At 38.4% G+C, this 22,746-nt stretch overlaps 1 protein-coding gene across 1 annotated transcript; it reads left to right on the forward strand.

The window, feature by feature from the left end:
- The first annotated feature begins 5,754 nt into the window (after window positions 1-5,754).
- LOC122201301 (olfactory receptor 4C11-like) lies at window positions 5,755-9,901 on the forward strand. The gene is made up of 3 exons (XM_042907186.1): window positions 5,755-5,826; window positions 6,689-6,758; window positions 8,943-9,901. Exons 1-3 carry the CDS (start codon window positions 5,755-5,757, stop codon window positions 9,899-9,901), a joined length of 1,101 nt encoding a protein of 366 aa, XP_042763120.1.
- The last annotated feature ends 12,845 nt before the right edge of the window (window positions 9,902-22,746 follow it).

Below are 22,746 nucleotides of genomic sequence, written 5' to 3' on the forward strand. Positions count from 1 at the left end.
GGTGCAGCCACTCGGGAAGACAGTATGGAGGTTCCTCAAAAAATTAACAATAGAACTACCCTATGAGCCAGCAATTGCACAACTACATATTTATCCAAAGGATACAGGTATGCTGTTTTGAAGGGACAGGTGCACTCCATTGTTTATAGCAGCGCTAATGACAAAAGCCAAAGTATGGAAAGAGACCAAACGTCCATTGACAGATGAATGGATAAAGAGGATGTGGTACACACACACACACACACACACACACACACACACACACTAGAGTATTCCTTGGCAATCAAAAAGAATGAAATCTTGCCATTTGCATCAATGTGGATGGAACTAGAGTATTGTGCTGAGGGAAATTAGTCAGAGAAGACAAATATCATATGACTTCACTCATATGTGGAATTTAAGATACAAAACAGATGACCATAGGGCAAAGGAAGCGAAAATAGTGTAAAAACAGGGAAGGGGACAATGCGTGAAACTCTTAAATGTAGAGAACAAACTGATGGGTTCCGGAGGGGTTGTGAGTGGGTGGGTGGATAAATGGGCAACGGACATTGAGGAAGACACTTGTTGGGATGAGCCCTGGATGTCAGATGTAGGGGATGAGTCACTGGATTCTACTCCTGAAATCATTAGTGAACTATATGCTCACTAACTTGCATGTAAATTAAAAAAAATGATGTGGTACGTACATGCAGAAACACTTAGCCTTATTATGAATGAAATCTTGCCATTTGCAACAACGTGGATGGACTTAGAGTGCCCATAAGCTAAATAAATCAGAGAGAGGAAGTCAAATAGCATATGATTTCACTCATATGTGGAATTTAAGAAATATGGCAAATGAGCAAAGAAAGAAGAGAACAAAAACCCAGACTCTAAAATACAGAGAATAAAATGCTGGTTGCCGAAGGGAGGTGGGCGGCTGGGTGAAATAGTAAAGGAGATCAAAAGGAGAGAAGATACTCCAGAGGTAGCCAGTCTGTGACACTTGTCATGAACGCTGAGTAATGTGTAGCATTGCTCAATAACAAAAGTGCAGTTCATTGTTAAGTATAACTTGAGTTGATTTAAAAATAAAAACTACTTAAAAACATCTTCATTTCCATATTTTTTCTCTTCTCTCTTTACCTGCCAACTAACTGACTTCAAAATATATAGAAATTGTAGGAATTTTAATGACTAGTTTCATTATAATTTTATATTTTATGAGTATCATTAAGATTTATAATATTATATCTGAGAGTGACATTTTCTAGAATAAGAAATAGGGAGAAGTTTAGAAACTTGCTTAAAGTGACAGACATATAAATAGTGAAGCTAGAATTCAATTTCATCACATGTGGTTCAACCTGTACATGGGCTCCGAGTTTCGTGTGGGGTTAGAAAAGATTTGGCTTAAAGAGCAGAGCATTTGGGAACTTTCAGTGATCTATACCTGCTTGCTTTTTCCGTACGGCAGGGACAGGAGTGGAGCACTTGGTAACTGAAATGAGAGGTGTCCCATAGGACAGACTGGAGGGGGAGAAGGGCTCTGAGGACAGAATCTGCCCATTGATGGCCTTGTTCAGGAATCCTTGCCACTGAGGTGGCTGTGGTCAAGGATTGACTGAGTTTATCCCTTGGGGTTGGGTGGGAAGGGCAGAGTCCTTATCCCTCCAAAGGCTCAGCATTTGTGAACGTCTATGAAATCTCTATAAATATCTGATGGAGGAGGAAGAAATGTTAATTCATGTGTTCTTCCAGGGTTTTTTGGGGGGGGTTACAGAGCTGCTTTTAGAGATGTTCCTATGATAGAATAGTGGGGATGTTTCATTTTAATTCTTGAAAGTTCTAAGAATAGAAGTGAGAAATTTATGCTGATATTACAGCTCTAACTCAGGCCTTCTAGGAAAGACTGGTGATCTGTGGAGTATCTCCTCTCCCCACAGACCTTGCACTGGAAAGCTGAGTAAATCTATTGGATGTACGGTTCACATGTTGCACACTTACTGCACATGATTCATCTTCAAAGTAAATCTGAATTGCGAGAGCAAATCTAGGAGCTCTCTATTGGATCTCATCTCCTTTACGAGCAATAAGGTAAGTTTTCAAACCCAAGTAAACTATGTTCTTTTCCTTGCCTCCCATGAAGGACTGGGTTTTAGGGAAGTTGCTATGATTAAGTTCTGTCTCCTGAGAAGCTTGAAGCTCTGGGAACATATTTGTCTTAGTGATGAGAGGATCTGAATGTGTCAGGGCTCCCAGCTTTCACTGGCCTCTGCTTGAGGCAGCACAGTCTCAGGAAAAATTCTTATCGAAAGGGTGGGAGGTATATTTGAGGGGGCAGAGGTATAGTGTCCTCTACATATGGGTTTCTTTTTCTTTTAATGGATTAAATAAGCAGCTGATCCTCAATTTTTTAAATTTAGTTTAAATGGTTATTTATTTATTTCGAGAGAGACAGAGAGAGGAGAGATAGAGAAAGAGAGACTGGGTGAGTGAGAGAGCGAGAGAGAGACAGAATCCGAAGCAGGTTGTCAGCCCAGAACCCAATTTGGGCCTTGTCCCATGAACCGTGAGATCATGGCATGAGCTGAAATGAAGAGTCTGACACATAACTGACTGAGTCACCCAGGTGCCCCTATACAGGTGAATTTTTTGTTAGTTTAAATTTTTTAAAAATGTTTTATCTATTTTTGAGACAGTGTGACAGAGAGCGAGCAGGGGAGGGGCAGAGAGAGAGGGAGACACAGAATCTGAACCAGGCTCCAGGCTCTGAGCTGACAGCACAGCACCTGACGTGGGGCTCAAACTCATGAACTGTGAAAACATGACCTGAGCCAAAGTCGATGCTTAACCGACTGAGCCACCCAGGCACCCCCAGGTGGATTTCTTATTTACAAGGTTTACGTTCAGGAAAAGGATCAGGTTGTATACTGACCATATGCAGTCTCTATGGATTGATACATTCGATACCACGATTCTATGATACACTGACTGTTCCGACGTCATGATATTAAAGTTGGCTATCCAGACCCCATGAAAAATCTGCTTACAGCTAAGAATTATATTCTCTTTCTGATGTTGGGGTAAGAGGTATATATGGAGTGGAGGAATGAGAAACAAACTCTCTAGTGAAATCTTAGACAAGTACTCTTTATCCCTAATAGGATCCTTTGCTCAACCTTACACTGTGGGCTTAAATGATAAATATGAACATAAAAAATATATATAAATATAAATCTAATCATAAATATTGATACAAATTCTGCTCTCTTTTTTAATCCCTTTTCATTGCATCCATATGAGAGTCAGGATACATACTGGACATGGCAGTGCTTTTCTTCTTTCCAGGTTCATGGTTTCTGGCTTTATGCCAGCTTCACCCAAATAAATGGAGTCTGATGCTTTGCAGGGCAGTGGTGGGTGAGGTGTGGAGTGTTCAAGATGGAGAGATGACCATGGAGCACAAAGGCTTGAGTTCTGGTACTGGTTGCTTTTTGACTGCTCTCTGCTAAGCTGCTTCCCAGCCTAGTCTGCAGTGCACCAAATAGATCAATGTGAACTTGCTAATGAGATATGAATTCTAATGAGCAAAGATTTTAAAGAGAAAAGGAAAGAAAACTATAATCAAGGGTTGCATGATTCAAAACACACACACGCACACACACATTTTAGCAGTGGAAGATAAGTAGCAAGAAAATTGTTTGGGAAAACCTGGAAGGCTGTGCTCAGGAGATGGACAGGGTACTCTGGACACAGGAAGCAATGGAAGGTGGAGGTTATCAGACGAAGGTCATTTAGCCACTAAGAAATACTAAAAATGTAGGGAATGAAATGGTCGGGACATATTCATGAGGGACAGCAAGTGTCAGGCATGGCTGGAACACACACGAGCAGAAGCCTTGGCAGCAAAGGTGGTAAGCAAGACTATGGCACAGGGTTTGAGGACTTCGAAAGTCATGGTGAGTATTTCAGCCTTTGCACTTGAAAACCGCAGTAACCCTTTAATCATAAGTTAAGATTCATCATATTTTTAGAATGCCCACTTTTCCTTTTGAATTGCAGCTAGGAGGTAAAAAGAGGGGAGGATGGAGAGAGAGGAGAAGAGGGAATTTCTGAAATTGCGTCCTTTATTTCTGTTTAGAAACATAGAGGGTCCACTTAACGAACTGTAGGATTGACCATTTGCAATACTGACGTTCATGAGATACCAGTCCGATTTTGTACTATGTATGAGCTAATAATGCTCACAGTGAAAACTCACGTAGTTATCTCCCTTGACATGTTATTTTTCTTCAACAAAATGGTGTGAGACATTTTATTTAGATTTTAATTTAGATTTAATTTAGATTTTAACAGTATTAGACACTGTGTGAAAGGAGTTTTTATGTCCCATGTTTTGAGAATCTAAACTGATCCTGTTTTAGATCAGTGAAAATACTCTGCATGATATTACGATGATGGATGTCTGTTACTAGTATGTACTGAAACCATAGAATGTACCACACCTAAGAGTCAACCTTGGGGTAAACTTTGGACTCTGGGTGATGAGGATGTGTCACGGTAGGCTCATCAGTTCTGGGAAATGTACCGTTCTGGCGGGCGATGTTGGTAATGGCAGGGGTGATATTTGGGTGGCGGCTAGGGACCATATGGGGAATCTCTGTACCTGTGTGTTGGTGTTGCTGTGAATGTGGCACTGCTCTAAAAAAATTAAGTCTTAGCAACAAGAACAAACTAAGAAGCAACAACGACCAAAAGATGTTATTAAAGCTGAGAGGAGGCGTGTGATTTTGCTGCCTCCTCCCCGCCCCCCGCAGAGACAGCTGAGAGGGAGCCCATCTGCTCCTTCTCTGAGAGGAGAAGGGACAGGTCTGGAGTCACCACTGAATCATACTCGGGATGCCTGCTGGGTCAATCTTCATTCTGTTGGGGCCACAGTGGATCCACCTGTATGCTGTCCATTGAGTTTCTAATGCAGGGGATTCAAAGATGCATGTCTTCAGGGCAACCCTGACATCTTGAAGGGAGCAGGCACTCATTCCAGGTAAGCCCAAATCCAACTGGGCTAAATTTAGAAAAACCAGATGATTAAATTTTGATAAACAGCTGAATGATTCTGTTCTTCTGTGCTGAATAAATCTTAATAAAATCAGCTCTCATATCTTGTATATCTCCAAATCTCATACTTGACTGCAAAAATATGTTCAAATTTCATAACGTGGCTTCCATGGCTTTGGCAGAGAGGGAACCTTACCTTTCCAAGTTTTTCTACTATGACACTAGAATCAGTCTAAACCAAAGGTTTCATATTGATCTTCTCTATTTGTCCCATCATCCCCATTAAAACGTTGGTTGGTTTCTTTCATGTCAAATGCTCTCACCCCTCTGATTTTCATGTCTTTGGACCACAAACTCTTTACAACCAAGGGCCTATTTTATTTCTACTTTCATGTCATCATGGATCACATTTAGGGAGGCTGTTTGCACCTTGTTGTTGGTTTTTAGTATTTATTAGCAATATTTGGAGATGCCATTCCCAGCTTCTGATCACCATGAGCAAATTAGCAGAAACCACAGTGCCGAGATGATTTCAGTCATTCGAAGAAGGAAATTGTCAGAGGCTCTGGCTGTAAAATTCTCTTTTGTCTGGCAAGAGAGTGGGACACAGGATGAAAAACGAGAGATGGCTAATGTCTGGGAAGGACAAGAGATCTGAATAAGTGTCTTTGCCCTGTTTTTATTAGGATGAGAAGGATTACAAACATAGCGATGGACGTGCACAAAGAGAGAATGAATTTGTCAACATTAACTTGTGGTTGTGAGGAAAAGGGGGTCCTGAAGGTATTTGGGGTTAGGGGTTTGGGTTAATACAAAACAAATCTGGGTGCAGGGCAATCAGGAGGAAGGTTGTTTACAGTGTATATGAGGCAGAACCTCTGTTTATCTTAGCTAGCCTAGGGCATGAGGCAGGTAGGGGAAATAACCTCAGAGTTAACAAGGCACCTTTTCTTTTGTTAACCCTCTCTGCTCTGGGCTGCTTTGCCTGCAGTGCAGCAGTCCACAGTCCAATTCACCAATTTACCTAACTTGGCCCTATGCTCCTGCAAAAGCAGCTTTTCTGATGTAGTACTAAATTGGGAATGCTTTCAACCTGAACATCTAATCTTGTTTATTTCATATACCTCTGTGTTGGGCACCTTTGCGCCTGTTCCTATTTTAGGCCTTTGCCAATCCCTCTCTATGCTGGGGGTTCTGCACTGGTGTCTATTTTGGGGTGCCTTTACACCTCCCTATTCCTTCTTGGCGCCTTTTTGCCTCCTTATACTCGGGGTGCCTTTGCAACCCCCTATTCTTGGGGTGTCAATCTGGCTAACTCAAACTTGGGTATGACTGTTTTATGACTGTAATTCTCTATGCCTTGTTAACCCATCGGTGTAAGCCCAGAGGATTCCTAAGCTTATCCCCCACAGGCAATTAGTGTGAAAACAGTTGTGCAGCTGTATTAGGGGTAAATGAACAGGTAGATTAATATCTTGATAATATTAATAATCGTAATACAATATTGATGCTAATAATCTTAATGAAAGGACCATTCCAAAAGCATGTACTGCCTATCTGCATCTCTTATGCATTGTACATACTTAATTATTTAGCTTTCATAGAAACTCTAAAAGGTAGATTATTTTACTCCTCCCATTTACAGGTGAAGAAAATGAAGCCCAGCGATATATCGGGACTTGTGAAATATGGCACCATACTGTGCAGCAGTTGGGGTATGAATCCAGGCGGTTCAGCTTCAGCTTCGATGCTCTGTCACTGTGCTAACCTACCTCTCTGCTCTGCTTTAGGATGTTTGCATCTCAGGGAACCTGGTTCAGAATCTGACTTTCTTCAGTTAAAGCTGTAGTTCATCCCTTAACATAACCTGGAGTTTTTCACTGATCCGTCTGTCTCTTAGGAATTTTTACACTTCTCTCTGCAGATGGTTTCTATTCTTCTAATACCAACCATATAGTCTCTTACATAATGAATGATTTCATCTACATGTATCTTAAAACTCAAAAATCATTAAGAAGTGAGTATTTTATGTTATGTTAAAGTATCTTTCCCCAGCTAGTAAAAAGTGGAGCTGGGATTTGAACCCAAGACATCTGACTGGAGCCACTGTGTTCTTGACCAAGAAATGTAGTTATTTTCTTGATGAATAGCCATCCCAGATAAAATATCAACATTGCAAAATATGAACTGAACAAACATAAAAAAATTCTCGTAACAGCAATATTTTCATTAAAAATGTAGTAAACATGTAAAAAAACGTAGTAAAAATGTAACATGTGGCTGGTGATAAAAATGTGTATGTATATAACAAAATGCAATTTTTTTCTACTAACCAAATGAGAGAATAAGATCATGTCATAAAATAACCTTTTTTGTTTTTTTGCATCTTCTGCAAAATCATGAACCTTGAAATATTGACCATATGTGTATATATTAAAAAGATGTGGAGATAATCACAAATGTAAATATACTTAGAGAATGTTTCTTAAAAGACATATAAGAAAACCAATAGTTATTTCCAAAGAGTAGGATTATAGATACAATAATTGGGAGACAGCTTTTAAATTTTCTTTCATTCTTCTATGTACTTGGAATAATTAATGATAATCGTGAATTATTTCATCAAAAATATAGTTAATAAATGTACACAAAATATTGAAAAACGTTTTTAATAATTGTAAACAGCAATGGTAATCTCTAGCATTTGGGACAGGGGCGTCATACTTGGGAAATTAAGTTGTTATCTGTGTGAATCAAAATTGGAAGCGATATAAATATCTCAAAAGACAAATGATCAAAGAGATGACACTTAAAAAGCTTTACACAATGTCACATAATTAAATTAACAGTTAAACTAATGATAAACATAATAACATGGGAAGAAGTGTTATAATAGTCCCAAGTCAAAAATCAGGACACAAAATGATATTATATGATGATTTCAGTGAAAACTCAACATGTTATGAACAAATATTTGAAATAGAACAATCATAACACAGTATGTTGGAATTATGGGATACTTTTCAGATGAAATTTTTAGACGCATGCTGGTGACTTCAGGGTAAAATGAACATCTCTGAGTAACATCTCTGATGCCTATTTAGATTATAGGCATCATTAGGAATTTTATAGCATGTTGAATTCATAGGCAGAGATGCTCAATATTCTGAGTTTAGTCCCACAATACAGTCAAGAGGGTAAACAGTTTCCTCAATTATTCCAACCACAAAGTTGTCCTGACATTTGTTTTATAATGACATCAGAGAAGCTGACATTGAACATGAGAGGTGTAAGTAAAAGATTGTCAAAACAGACTTTTGTAAAGCATATTACATCCAAGATACAGATGGGATCAGAGATGAAGGGGTCAGGGACCTAAATGAGTTAACTGAACAGAGAATATTTTCTTCCAGAGGGATTCTCCAATGATATGAGTGCTTAATCATGGTGGAATCGAGTTTTTTTAGATTTCAAAGCACATAGATAACACCTATATTTGTATCTGTGTGCATATACAATCTTTTAATTCTTAAGGAAACTCAGGATGAGCTAAGGCAAATGTTTGCACTCCCTTTTTCACATGAAAGCTAAATTATGAGATAGTTAAGGCATTTGCCCAAGGACAGTTCAAGTTCTGCAGTTTTCAGTCTTGGTGGGAATCAGAATTTTTTAAGGACATTTAATTTTACCTCCCCAAATGCAAAGGCTTTGTTGATCCAAGGCAGTTAGCTTCTGAATCAACAGATAGATCTGGGAGAGGCTTGGGCATCTGCATATTTACCAAGAGTCATAGAGGATTGAAGGCAGTCAGAGGTAACATAACATGGAGCAAAAGCAAGGCATTCAGAGTTCAGCCCACCGATCTTCCCAAGCTGTCACTTCTTTTCTTCTCTTTGCAGATTCAGCCCTTGTCCTGCACTGCACCTTACTTTCAGCCAGTAGAATTGCGATCAATAGCAGTGTGACTGAATTCATTCTTCTTGGGTTGACACAGGATGCAGGAAAGCAGAAGGCAGTATTTGGGGTCTTCTTGATTCTTTACCTTGCGACACTGTTGGGGAACTTTCTCATTGTAGTGACTATCAAAACAAGCAGGACCCTTGGGACTCCCATGTACTTTTTCCTGTTCTATCTGTCTTTTGCTGACACTTGCTTCTCTACAACCACAGCCCCCAGATTGATTGTGGATGCCCTTTCTCACAAGAAGACCATTTCCTACAATGAGTGCATGATTCAGGTCTTTACATTCCATTTGTTTGGGTGCATGGAAATCTTGGTGCTCATCCTCATGGCTTTAGATCGCTATGTAGCCATTTGTAAGCCCTTGAAATACACTACCATCATGAGCTGGCACTTCTGTAGCGTTTTGGTGATACTAGCCTGGATGGGATCATGTATCCACTCTTTGGCACAAATTTTCCTGGCTTTGAGATTGCCTTTCTGTGGCCCCAACGTGATTGACCACTATTTCTGTGACTTGCAGCCCTTGTTGAAACTTGCCTGCATGGACACTTATGTGACAAATTTGCTACTTGTTTCTAACAGTGGAACCATATGCACGGTGAGTTTCATAATCCTGCTTACCTCCTATGTTGTCATCTTGTACTCTCTGCGTAACCACAGTGCTGAAGGAAGGCGAAAAGCCCTTTCCACCTGCACCTCCCACTTTATTGTGGTTGTCTTATTTTTTGGTCCATGCATATTCATATACACACGCCCCCCAGCTACATTTCCAATAGACAAAATGGTGGCTGTGTTTTATACAATTGGGACCCCCTTGCTCAACCCTCTGATGTATACACTGAGGAATATGGAAGTGAAAAAAGCCATGAAGAAATTATGGTGTAGCAAAGTATGACTTCTTTTGATACAGGATATTCAGGGATTCTAATGTATTTTTCCTTAACAGTTTGGTTTTCCTTCATGGACAGGCAAGGTGAATTTTTCTCATTGTGAGAAAAATCCATTGGGAAATTTTAATTTCACTATTATTTTATAATTTTAATTGAATTATTATGAATAAGTACGGATAAATACACATCCCTTTTTCACAGAGGATGACATTAGAATAGGATTACTTAAAATCCATAAACATTGTAAACAACCTGGAGTGGCTCTCAGTTGAAATCTTTTGACAGCTGGCCATATTCACATGATAATTTCTCTTCCTGTACAATTTGTCTTCAGAAAAAAATATACTGACTATTGGCAGAATGATTGTGTGTATGTGTGTGTGTGTGTGTGTGCGCACTAATTCTTACAGATTTCATTCTAGTCCTTAAGAACTTGGATGTAGAGCTAATCCCTATGGAACCAGAACTTAGAAATGAAGGTTGTGGTCTTGACAACCTGGGAGTTGGAGAAGATGTTCTGAGAAAATTCTGTGTTGGAATGTGTGCCTGAGGCTGACTCACTGGGACATGAATGGACCCTCAAACTCCATGAAGAGCTGGAAACCTGAATGAAAACCTGGACTGTCTCTGGAAAACACTCTCAGTGTTCAGTGAATGGTGGGAGAAGGAGAGTTTTACACTTGGCAGTGATGGGGAGTATCAGCCAGTGAACTGGTTTTTGGCAGGGTCCTTCTCTTTCATCTTCACAGATCAGGGTCAGTGAGGGAGTTTGGCAGCAGGAATATGCAGAAGGTTAAGGGGTAGAAGCGCACTAGAAAATAATGTACAGTGTAGAGAAAGCAAAGGTGAAAGGAAAGTGGTAACTGTATCCAGGTGGCATAGAAGAAGCTTTGCCTTTTTATATTGGATGATCACTTTTTGGATATCTGAACGTTTGCAGGGAAACAAATGCAGTTCCTGGGTATCTGTATAAAATTGACCTAGATTAGCTTGACTTCCTTGGCTCTTACATTCATTTGCATATCGGGAAAACACTTTATTTATTTATTTATTTATTTATTTATTTATTTATTTATGATTTCCAATGGTGTCTGAAAATTCAAATTTTCTATTTCTCGGGAGAACCCAGGATTGAAGCTCCACACATAGTGCTTTTCAATTCTGGTCTTCTGGTTTTGTAGGAGAATGTTTAAATACATATTTTGATTTTTGAAGTTAACCAATTGAGATGTGCAATAAACACCCTACCACCATAACCACCACCACGTCCACCATCACCACATCATAATCTCATAATTAAGTACCGTCATGTGATGCTGTTTCAGTATCTGAATGTATAGTTCTCATAAAATTTGCACCAAGAAGAATTACTTTAAGTGATACAGGCTAATGAGAAAAGAATCCAATGACCTACATAAGTATGTGAGATACCAACTGAAGAGCAAATGTTATTGTGTCACATCAAAGATGGTGAAAGCTTTTTATTTGCCTTCCTTTGGGGGGCTATTTGTACGCTCTCTAATTTTAGCATCCTTGATGTGGAAAGATTTCTATTTCTTGTCATCACTGATGACCCCTTCTTAGCCCTTAGAAAGCCAGTGGTTAACTTCCAAATTCTGTACTCTTCCCAGTGAACTCTTTTGGGCTGGTCCCTAAAAGATTTCTTTATGGTTTCTGTGTGGTAGTTTCTGGGAAACGTCCAGGCATCTCTGCTCCCAAAATGTTCTATTAATGAAGAAACATTTCTAACATAGGCTGATGTCAAACAGTCACCCTCATCTGATACCAACCTGTCTCTCTTCCTTCCTTGACTTTACTTACCTCAGTCTGCTCAGTGCACCCATATGGAGGGTCCCATGCTAGGTTCTCAGAGTAGGGCTCCATCACACACGCACATGCACACACACACACACACACACACACACACACACACACACAAACACACACACCCCTGGGGTGAGGGACAGACATATCTCTACAGTGAATTCTCTAAAGCTGTTTTCACAAATTACTCAGCCACTTTATAACCCAACCACGCTTATATCCTTTATCTAGTTGTAGGATACTTCTGCTGATCATTTCCTTGGTTTGGAAGTAGGCATAAGATGATTTAGGCACAAGTTCATATCCATTGTGTCTATTCAACATTTGAGTTTTAACACCTTGCTACATAAGAAAGGTTACATTATAAACAATTTGTATGACCACTGGACCTGAAGAGAATTTATTTTCATTTGGAAAGTGATGGTAGACAGCACTGGAGGGGCCAAGATGGTGGAGCAGCAGGGTAGTTTTTTCTTTTCTCTGTCTCTTCCCTGAAATACAGTTAGATCATCACCAAACCATCTTGCACAACTAGAAAACAGATTTGAGGATTAACACAACAATCTGCACCCTGAGGCACAGAACTCAGCAGGTCCATGGTGCAGAGAGGTGAACTGGGGGAGAGAGAAGCTGTGGATAGTGGGGAGCTGTTTTTGCTTGTGGACAGAGGACAGAGACAGGGCGAGAGTACAGGAAATGCACTCCCCCTAACAGCAGCTGATGAGGAAGAGATAGAGTAGAAAACCCACAAGGACTGAACAAGAAAGAGAGAAACAAAACTTAGAAAGAAAGTTTACGTTTACAAACTGGGGTTTTATCAAGAAAGGAGGCTTAATTTTGTCAAATGGTTTCTCCATATCTATTGGCAGGTTCATGTCGTTCTTCTCCTTTCTCTTACTAATGTGATGTATCACATTGATTGATTTGTGGAAATTGAGTCATCCTTGCATCCCAGGTATAAATCCCACTTGATCGTGGTGAATAGTTCTTTTAGTGTATTGTTGGATCAGATTGGGTAGGATCTTGTTGAGAGATTTGCATCCATGTTCATCAGGGAAATTGGCTGTATTCTCCTTTTTAGTGGGGTGTTTGTCTGGTTTGGAATCAAGGTAAATGCTGGCCTCATAGAATGAGTTTGGAACTTTTCCATCTATTTCTACTTTTTTGGAACACCTTCAAATGGATAGGCGTTAACTCTACTTTCAGTGTTTGGTAGAATTCCCCAGGAAAGCCATCCAGCCCTGGACTCTGGTTTTGGGGAGATTTTTGATTACAGATTCAGTTTCTTTACTGGTAATGGGCTGTTCAAATCTTCTATTTCTTCCTATTTCAGCTTTTGTAGTTTATATATCTCTAGGAATTTGTCCATTTCTTCGAGATTGCCCAATTTATTGGCATATAACTGCTCATAATACTGTTTAATATTGTTTGTGTTTCTGCAGTGTTGGTTGTGATCTCTCCTCTTTCTTTCTCAATTTGATTTATTCGGGTCCTTTCCTTTTCTTCTTGATCAAACTTGTTATAGGTTTACCAATTTTGTTAATACTTTCAAAGAACCAACTCCTGGTTTCATTGATCTGTTCTACTTTTTTCTTTTCAATTTTGATACAATTGATTTCCACTCTAATGTTTATTATTTCCTGTCTAACGCTGATTTGGGGTTTTATTTGCTGTTCTTTTTCCGACTCTTTTAAGTATAATGCTAGGTTGTGTATCTGAGACCTTTCTTCCTTCCTTAAGAAGGCGTGCATGGTTACATACCTCCCTCTTATGACTGCCTTGGTTGTGCGCAGATTTTGTGCTATGGTGTTATCATTTTCTTTGGCCCGTATACTTTTTATGTACCTCTTTAACTTCTTGGTTAACTTATTCATTCTTTGGTAGGATGCTCCTTAGTATCCAAGTATTTGTTGACTTTCCAAATATTTTCTTGTGGTTGATTTTGTGTTTCAGTGTTGTGCTCTGAAAATATACAAGGTATGATCTCAATCTTTTTGTACTTATTCAGGGCTTATCTGTGTCCCAGTATGCGATATTTTCTGGAGAATGTTCCACGTGCACTGGAGAAGAATATGTATTGTGCTGCTTTAGAATGGATTGTTCTGAATATATCTGTTAAGTATATCCAGTCCAGTATATCATTAAAAGCCTTTGTTTCTTTGTTGATGTTCCATTTAGATGATCTGTCCATTGCTGTAATTTGGGTGAAGTCCCCTATTATTATCGTATTATTGTCAATTATTTCCTTTATGTTTGTGATTCATTGATTTGTAAATTTGTTGTATCAAAACTTGGGGGCATAAATGATTACAATTGTTAAATCTCCTTAGTAGATAGACACCTTAATTATGATCTAATGCCATTCTTCATCTCTTGTTACACTCTTTATTTTAAAATCTAGATTTTGTGATATAAGACTGGCTACCCCAGCTTTCCTTTGGTAACCATTAGCATGATAGATGGCTCTCTATCTCCTTACTTTCAATCTGAATGTGTCTTAAGTCTAAAATGAGACTCTTGTGAACAGCTTATAGATGGATCTTGTTTTTTCTTTTTTATCTATTCTGTTACTCTATGTCTTTGATTGCAGCATTTAGTCCGTTGACATTTAGAGTGAGTACTGAACGATATGTACTTATTGCCATTGTGTTGTGTGGAGTTGGAGTTTCTGGTGGTATTGTCTGGTCCTTTGTAGTCTTTGTTTCTTTTGATCTTTTTTGTTTTGTTTTGTCTTTTCTCCTCTCAGGGAGTTCCCCTTAAAATTTCTTGCAGGGCTTGTTTAGTGTTCACCAACTCCATCAGTTTTGTTTGTCTGGGAAACTTTTTATCTCTCCTTCTGTTTTCAATGACAACCTTGCTGGGTAACGAATTCTTGGCTGCATATTTTTCTGATTCAACATGTTGAACATATCTTGCCACTCCTTTCTGGCCTGTCAAGTTTCTGAGGATAAGTCTGCTGCAAACCTGATCTGTCTTCCCTTGTAGGTTAAGGACTTTTTTTTCCCTTACTGCCTCATGATTCTTTCCTTGCCTGAGTATTTTATGAACTTGACTATGATATGCCTTTTTGATGCCTGTTTTTGTTGAATCTAATGGGAGTTTTCTGGGCTTTGTGGATTTTGAGGTCTACTTTTCCACTATTATTTGCTCCCATGACTTCTACCCCTTTTCCCTCTCTTTGTCTTCTGGGACCCATATGATTTGGATGTTACTCCTTTTTAATGAGTCACTGAGTTCTCTCATTCTTATATCGTGCTCTTTGCCTTTGTTTTCCTCTTTTTTTTCTGCTTCATTATTCTCTATAATTTTGTCCTCTGTATCATGAATTTGCTGCTCTGCTTCATCCATCCTTGCCACCATAGCACCATTCGAGATTGAATGTCAGTAATAGCATTTTTAATTTCACCTTGACTGGAGCTTACTTATTTTATTGCCACAGAAAGGGATTCTTTGTGTTTTTTGTTTTTTATGTTACTTTGGGTATTATTCTTATTATAGTGATTCTAAATTCGTGTTCTGTCATCTTGCTTGTAACTGTGTTGATTAAGTCCCTGGTTGTCATTTCTTCCTTTTCTTTCTTTTGAGGTGAATTCCTTCATTTCATCATTTTGAAGGAAGAAAAAGAATTAACAAAATAAAGTAAATAAATAAAAATTAAAAAATTAAAATCAACACAAAAAAATCAAATGAAGGATGCTGGTCATAGGTGTGTTTTGGTCTGGTTGTGGAAAGAAGTTTGATTGAATAGAGAAAAAAAGGAAAGAAAAGAAGTGAAAAAAGGCAAACAGTTGAAAATTTAAAATAATGAATACAATAACATAGAATAAAAAGAAATGATGAAAGTGAAATCGATTTAAAAGTTCACAAAAATGGAAAAATACAGTAGAAAAAACTGAAGAAAAATCTTTTCATAAAAATGGGAATAAGTATCAATTTTTTCTCTTTATCTCTTCATGAACAAGAAAAGGAAATAAAATTACATATATAAAACAAAAGGATGGGTGCTGGATTGATTGTGAGTTGGTGGATGAATAAATGGGCAAAGGACATTGAGGGAGACACTTATTGTGATGAGCACTGGGTGTGAGATGTAGGGGATGAATCACTGGGTTCTACTCCTGAAATTATTAGTGAACTATATGCTCAATATCTTGGATGTAAATTAACAAATATAATTTGGTATGTACAATGCAGTAATAGCATTAAATGAAATATTACCCTTGCAAAAACATGGATGGACTTAGAGTGTCCATTAGCTAAATAAATCAGTCAGAGGACGTCAAATAGCACATGATTTCACTCATATGTGGAATTTAAGAGATAAGGCAAATGAACAAAGAAAGGAAAAAGAAAAAAAAAAACACCCAGACTCTAAAATAAAGAGCAGAAAATGCTGTTTGCTGAAGGGAGGTGGGCGGCTGTGTGAAATAGTAAAGGAGATCAAGAGGAGCGAAGATACTCCACAGGTAGCCAGTCTGTGACACTTGTGATTAGCACTGAGTAATGTGTAGAATTGCTCAATAACAAAAGTGCATTTCATTGTTAAGTATAACTTGAATTGATTTAAAAATAAAAACTACTTGAAAACATCTTCATTTCCATATATTTTCCCTTCTCTCTTTACCTGACAACTTACTGACTTCAAAATATTTAGAAAGTGTAGAAATTTTAATGAGTAGTTTTCATTGTAATTTTATAATTTATGAGTATTTTTAACATTTATAATATTATATCTAAGAGTGACATTTTCTAGAATAAGACACAGGGAGAAGTTTAGAAACTTACTTAAAGTGAGAGACACAAATAGCGAGGCATGAATTCAATTACATCACATGTGGTTCAACCTGTACATGGGCTCTGAGTTTTGTGTGGTGTTGGAAAAGATTTGCCTTAAATATCAGAGCATTTGGTAGCTTTCAGGAATCTATACCTGCTTGCTTTTTCCATAGGGCAGGGACAGGAGTGGAGCACTTGGTAACTGAAATGAAAGGTGTCCCTTAGGACAGACTGGTAGGGGAGAAGGGCTCTGAGGACAGAATCTGCCCATTGACAGCCTTGTTCAGGAATCCTTGGCACTGTGGTTTGCTGTGGCCAAGGATTGACTGAGTTTATCCCTTTGGGTTGGGTGAGAAGGGGAGAGTCCTTGTCCCTCCAAAGGCTCAGCATTTGTGAACATTTATGGAATCTCCATAAATATCAGATGGAGGAGGAAGAAATGTTTAATTTGTGTGCTCTTCCGGGGAGTTGTTTTGGGGTTACAGAATTGCTTTAAGAGACGTTTCTATAGCAGAATAGTGGGGATATTTCCTCTTTATTCTAGAAAATTATAAGAATAGAAGTGAGAAATTTTCTGCTGATATTACAGCTCTAACTCAGTCCTTTTAATAAAGACTGGCTGTCTGTGGAGTATCTCCTCTCCCCACAGACCCTGCACTGGAAAGCTGAGTAAATCTATTGGATATATGGTTCACATGTTGCACACTTACTGCACATGATTCATCTTCAAAGTAAATCCGAATTGCGAGAGCAAATCTAGGAGCTCTCTATTGGATCTCATCTCCTTTACGAGCAATAAGGTAAATATTCAAACCCAAGTAAACTATGTTCTTTTCCTTGCCTCCCACGAAGGACTGGGTTTTAGGGCAGTTGCCATGATTTAATTCTGTCTCCTGAGACGCTTGAAACTCCAGGAACATATTTGTCTTAGTGATGAGAGGATCTGAATGTGTCAGGGCTCCCAGCTTTCACTGGCCTCTGCTTGAGGCAGGACATTCTCAGGACCAATGCTTATTGGAAAGGTGGGGGGTATATTTGAGGGGGCAGAGGTATAGTATCCTATACATATGGGTTTCTTTTTTTTAATTGATTAAATAAGCAGCTGACCCTCAATTTATTTATTTTATTTAAATGTTTTTTATTTATTTTGAGAGAGAGAGAGGAGAGAGAGAGAAAGAGAGAATGAGTAAGGGAGAGTCAGGGAGACAGAGAGAATCCCAAGCAGGCTGTCAGCGCAGAACCCTATGTGGGGCTTGATCCCACGAACCGTGAGATCATGACCTGAGCTGAAATGAAGAGTCTGACACATAACTGACTGACCCACCCAAGCACCCCTATTCATGTGGATTTCTTATTTACAAGGCTTAAGTCTGGAAAAGGAACAGGTTGTATACTGACCACATGCAGTCTGTATGCATTAATACTGTTGATACCTCGATCTGTGATATATTGATTGTTCTGCCAGTAATGATACTAAAGTTGGCTGTCCATACCTCCTGAAAAACCTGCTTACAGCTAAGAATTATATTCTCTTTCTGCTGTTGGGGTAAGGGGCATATATGGAGTGGAGGAATGAGAAGCAAACTCTCTATTGAAATCCGAGAGAAGTATTCTTTATCCCTAACAAGATTCTTTGCTCAACCTTACACTGTGGGTTTAAGTTATAAATATGAATATGAATATATATATAAATAAATATAAATATAAATATAAATATAAATATAAATATAAATATAAATATAAATAAATTCTGATCTTATTTTGATCCCTCTTCAAGTTTGCATCCATTTGAGAGTCAGGGTATACATACTAGGCATGGAAGTGCTTTTCTTCTTTACTGATTCATGGTTTCTGGCTTTACGCTGACTCCACCCAAATGAATGGAGTCTGCTGCTTTGCATGGCACTGGTGGGTAAGGTGTGGAGTGTTAGAGTGGGAGAGATTACCATGGAGCACAAAAATTTGAGTTCTGGTACTGGTTGCTTTTTGATTGCTCTCTGCTAAGCTACTTCCCAGCCTAGTCGGAAGTGCACAAATTAGAACAATGTGAATTTGCCTAATGAGATGTGAATTCCAATGAGAAAAGATTTTAAAGAGAAAAGGAAAGAAGACTATAATCATGGGTTGCATGATTCAAACACACACACACACACACACACACACACACACACACACACACACATTTTAGCAGTGGAAGGCAAGTAGCAAGAAAGTTGTTTGGGAAAACCTGGAAGGCTGTGCTCAGGAGATGGACAGGGTACTCTGGACACAGGAAGCAATGGAAGGTGGAGGTTATCAGACGAAGGTCATTTAGCCACTGAGAAATACTGAAAGTGTAGGGAATGAGATGGTCGGGACATATTCATGAGGGACAGCAAGTGTCAGGCATGGCTGGAACACACACGAGCAGAAGCCCTGGGAGGAAAGGTGGTAAGCAAGACTATGGCACAGCGTTTGAGGACTTTGAAAGTCATGGTGAGTATTTCAGCCTTTGCACTTGAAAACCGCAGTAACCCTTTAATCATAAGTTAAGATTCATCATATTTTTAGAATACCCACTTTTCCTTTTCAAGTTGTAGTTAGGAGGTAAAAAGAGGGAGAGGATGGAGTGAGGAGAAGACGGAATTTCTGAAATTGTGTCCTTTCTTTCTGTATAGAAACATAGAGTGTCCACCTGAAGAATTGTAGGATTGACCATTTGTAAGACTGCTGTTTATGAGTAACTGATTTTGTACTATGTATGAGCTAATAATGCTCACAGTGAAAACTCACGTAGTTATCTCCCTCAACATGTTATTTTCTCCAACAAGATGGCATGAGACATTTTATTTAGATTTTAATGAGTATTAGACACTGTGTGAAAGGAGTTTTTATGCCCCATGTTTTGAGAATCTAAACTGATCCTGTTTTTAGATCAGTGAAAATACTTTGTATGATATTACGATGATGGATGTATGTTACTAATATTTACCAAAACCATAGAATGTACCACACCCAAGAGTGACCCTTGGGGTAAACTTTGGACTCTGGGTGATGAGGATGTGTCACGGTAGGCTCATCAGTTCTGGGAAATGTACCGTTCTGGTGGGCGATGTTGGTAATGGCAGGGGTGATATTTGGGTGGCTGCTAGGGACCATATGGGGAATCTTTGTACCTGTGTGTTGGTGTTGCTGTGAATGTGGCACTGCTCTAAAAAAATTAAGTCTTAGCAACGAGAACAAACTAAGAAGCAACAACGACCAAAAGATCTTATTAAAGCTGAGAGGAGGCGTGTGATTTTGCTGCCTCCTCCCCGCCCCCCACAGAGACAGCTGAGAGGGAGCCCATCTGCTCCTCCTCTGACAGGGGAAGGGACACGTCTGGAGTCACCACTGAATCATACTCGGGATGCCTGCTGGGTCAATCTTCATTCTGTTGGGGCCACAGTGAATTCCCCTGTATGCTCTCCATTGAGTTTCTAAGTGCAGGATGTACAAAGACTGTTATCTTCAGGGCAACCCTGACATCTTGAAGGGAGCAGGCACCTCAGTCCAGATAAGCTCAAATCCAACTGGACTATGTTTAGAAAACTAGATGACTAAATTTTGATAAACAGCTGAATGAGTTTGTCCTTCTGCGCTGAATATATCTTAATAAAATCAGCTCTCATATCTTGTATATCTCCAAATCTCATACTTGACTGCAAAAATATGTTCAAATTTCATAACCAGGCTTCCATGGCTTTTGGCAGAGACAAAACCTTGCTTTTCCAAGTTTTTCTGCTGACACTAGAGTCCGTCTAAACCAGCGGTTTCATATTGATCTTCTCTATTTGTCCCATCACCCCCATTAAAACGTTGGTTGGTTTCTTTCATGTCAAATGCTCTCACCCCTCTGATTTTTGTATCTTTGCATCACAAACTCTTTACAAACCAGGGTATATTTTATTTCTACTTTCATGTCATCATGGGTCACATATAGGGAAGCTGTTTGCACTTTGTATTTGTTTTTTAGTATGTATTAACGATATTTGGAGTTGCCATTACCAGCTTCTGATCACCATGAGCAAATTAGTGCCAAGATGATTTCAGTCACTCGGGGGAAGGAAATTAGTGTGAAAAAGCATTGTGCAGATGCAGTATGGGTAAATGAACAGGTAGATTAATATCTTGGTAATATTAATAATCATAGTGGAATGTTGATACTAGTAATCATAATGAAAGAACCATTCCAATCACAGTTACTAAATACCTGCATCTCTTCTGCGTCGTACATACTGAATTATTTAGCCTTCATAGAAACACTAAAAAGTAGATTCTTTTACAGGTGAAGAAAATGAAGCACAGAGGTATGTAAGGACTTGTGCCACATGGCACCATACCACGCAGTGGGTGGGGTATGAATCCAGCTGTTCCGCTTCAGCCTCGATGCTCTCACTGTGCTAACTTACCTCTCTGCTCTGCTTTAGGATGTTTGCATCTCAGGGAACCTGGTTCACATTCTGACTTTCTTCAGTCAAACTATAGTTCATCTCTTAACAGAATCTGGAGTTTTTCACTGACCATCTGTCCTTTAGTAATTTTAACTCTTCTCTCTGCAGATTGTTTCTATACTTGTAATACCAACCACATAGTCCCTTACATAATTAATGTATTCATCTGCATGTATCTTAAAACTCAAAAATCATTAACAAGAAGTGAATATTTTGCCCATTTTTGCCATAAGTCCAGGTAATTGTGATTTGATATTTAAAATCAAAGATGATTATGGAAGTATGAGAGAAGGGGATGGCAGTACCATTATAAAATATTTTGCAAAAAGACTAAATTAGAATGGGAAAATGGACAGCTTGTAATATAAGAAAAGGAAAAAAGGTCACAGGAAAAGGGAAAAAGTAAAATCATAATAGGGAAAGTAGCAGAGGCGGGGACTTACATCGCTCTCGCTTATTATAAGCTGGATCTTTTTCTCATTTTATCTGCAGTATAACCATGTTATGTGTAAAGTAGCTTTCCCCAGCTAGTAAAGAGTGGAGCTGGGATTTGAACCCAAGACATCTGACAGCAGCAACTGCGCTCTTGACCAAGAAATGTAGTTATTTTCTTGATGAATAGCCATCCCAGGTAAAATATCAAGATTGCAAAATATGAACTGAACAAATACAAAAAATTCTCAAGAGAACAACATTTTCATTAAAAATGCAGTAACAATGTAAAATGTGGTTGCTGATAAAAATGTGTATGTATATAACAAAATTCAATTGTTTTCTACTAACCAAATGAGAGAATAAGATCGTCATAAAATAACCTTTTTTGTTTGTTTGCATGTTCATCAGCTTTTCTGCAAAATCATCAACCTTGAAATATTGACCATATGTGTATATAGTAAAAGGATGTAGAGATACATTCATATGTAAATATACTTAGAGAATGTTTCTTAAAAGATATTTCTAAAAGAAAACCAAAAGTAGTTATTTCTGAGAGTGCGTTTATAAATTCAATAATTTGGAGACAGCTTTAAATTTTCTTTCATTTTTCTATGTACTTTGAAATATTAATGATAAACATGAATTATTTCATCATAAATATAGTTAATAAATGGACATACCATATTGAAAAACATTTTTACTAATTATCCACAGCAATGATAATCTCTAGCATTTGGGACAGCAGCATATTACTTGGGAAACTACTCTAAGTTGCTATTTATGTGAGTCAAAATTGGAAGCAATATAAATATCTCAAAGGACAAACAGTCAAAGAGATTCCATTTAAGACACTTAATACAATATCACATAATTAAATTAACAGTGAAACTAACGATAAGTATGATAAAATGGGAAGAAGGGCTATAATAATTCCAAGTCAAAATCAGGACACAAAATGATATTATATTAAGATTTCAATGACAAACTCAATATGTTATGAACAAAAACTTGATGTAGAATAATCATAACATAGTATGTTAGAATTATGGGATATGTTTCAGATGAAGTTTTTAGAAGTATGCTGGTGAAATCAGGGTAAAATGAATATCTCTGGGTTACAAAACTATTTAGATTATAGGCATCATTAGGAATTTTATGGCATGTCGAATTCAGAGGCAGAGACGCTCAATATTCTGAGTTTAGTCCCAGAGTACAGTCAAGAGGGTAAACAGTTTTCCTCGATTATTCCAACCTCAAAGTTGCCTTGACCTTTGTTATATAATGACATCAGGGAAGCGGACATTGAACAGGAAAGGCGTAAGTAAAAGATGGTCAAAATAGAT

Source organism: Panthera leo, chromosome D1, assembly GCF_018350215.1.
Source record: "Panthera leo isolate Ple1 chromosome D1, P.leo_Ple1_pat1.1, whole genome shotgun sequence".
Classification (NCBI taxonomy): Eukaryota; Metazoa; Chordata; class Mammalia; order Carnivora; family Felidae; genus Panthera; species Panthera leo.

Bases quoted from the DNA above. Each gene is read 5' to 3' on its own strand.
- LOC122201301 (XM_042907186.1), top strand. From the start codon at position 5,755: ATGGACGTGCACAAAGAGAGAATGAATTTGTCAACATTAACTTGTGGT. The intron at 5,827-6,688 runs GTATTTGGGGTT...TCCCATTTACAG, and splicing joins AGGAAAAGGGGGTCCTGAAG to GTGAAGAAAATGAAGCCCAG. The intron at 6,759-8,942 runs GTATGAATCCAG...TTCTCTTTGCAG, and splicing joins CATACTGTGCAGCAGTTGGG to ATTCAGCCCTTGTCCTGCAC.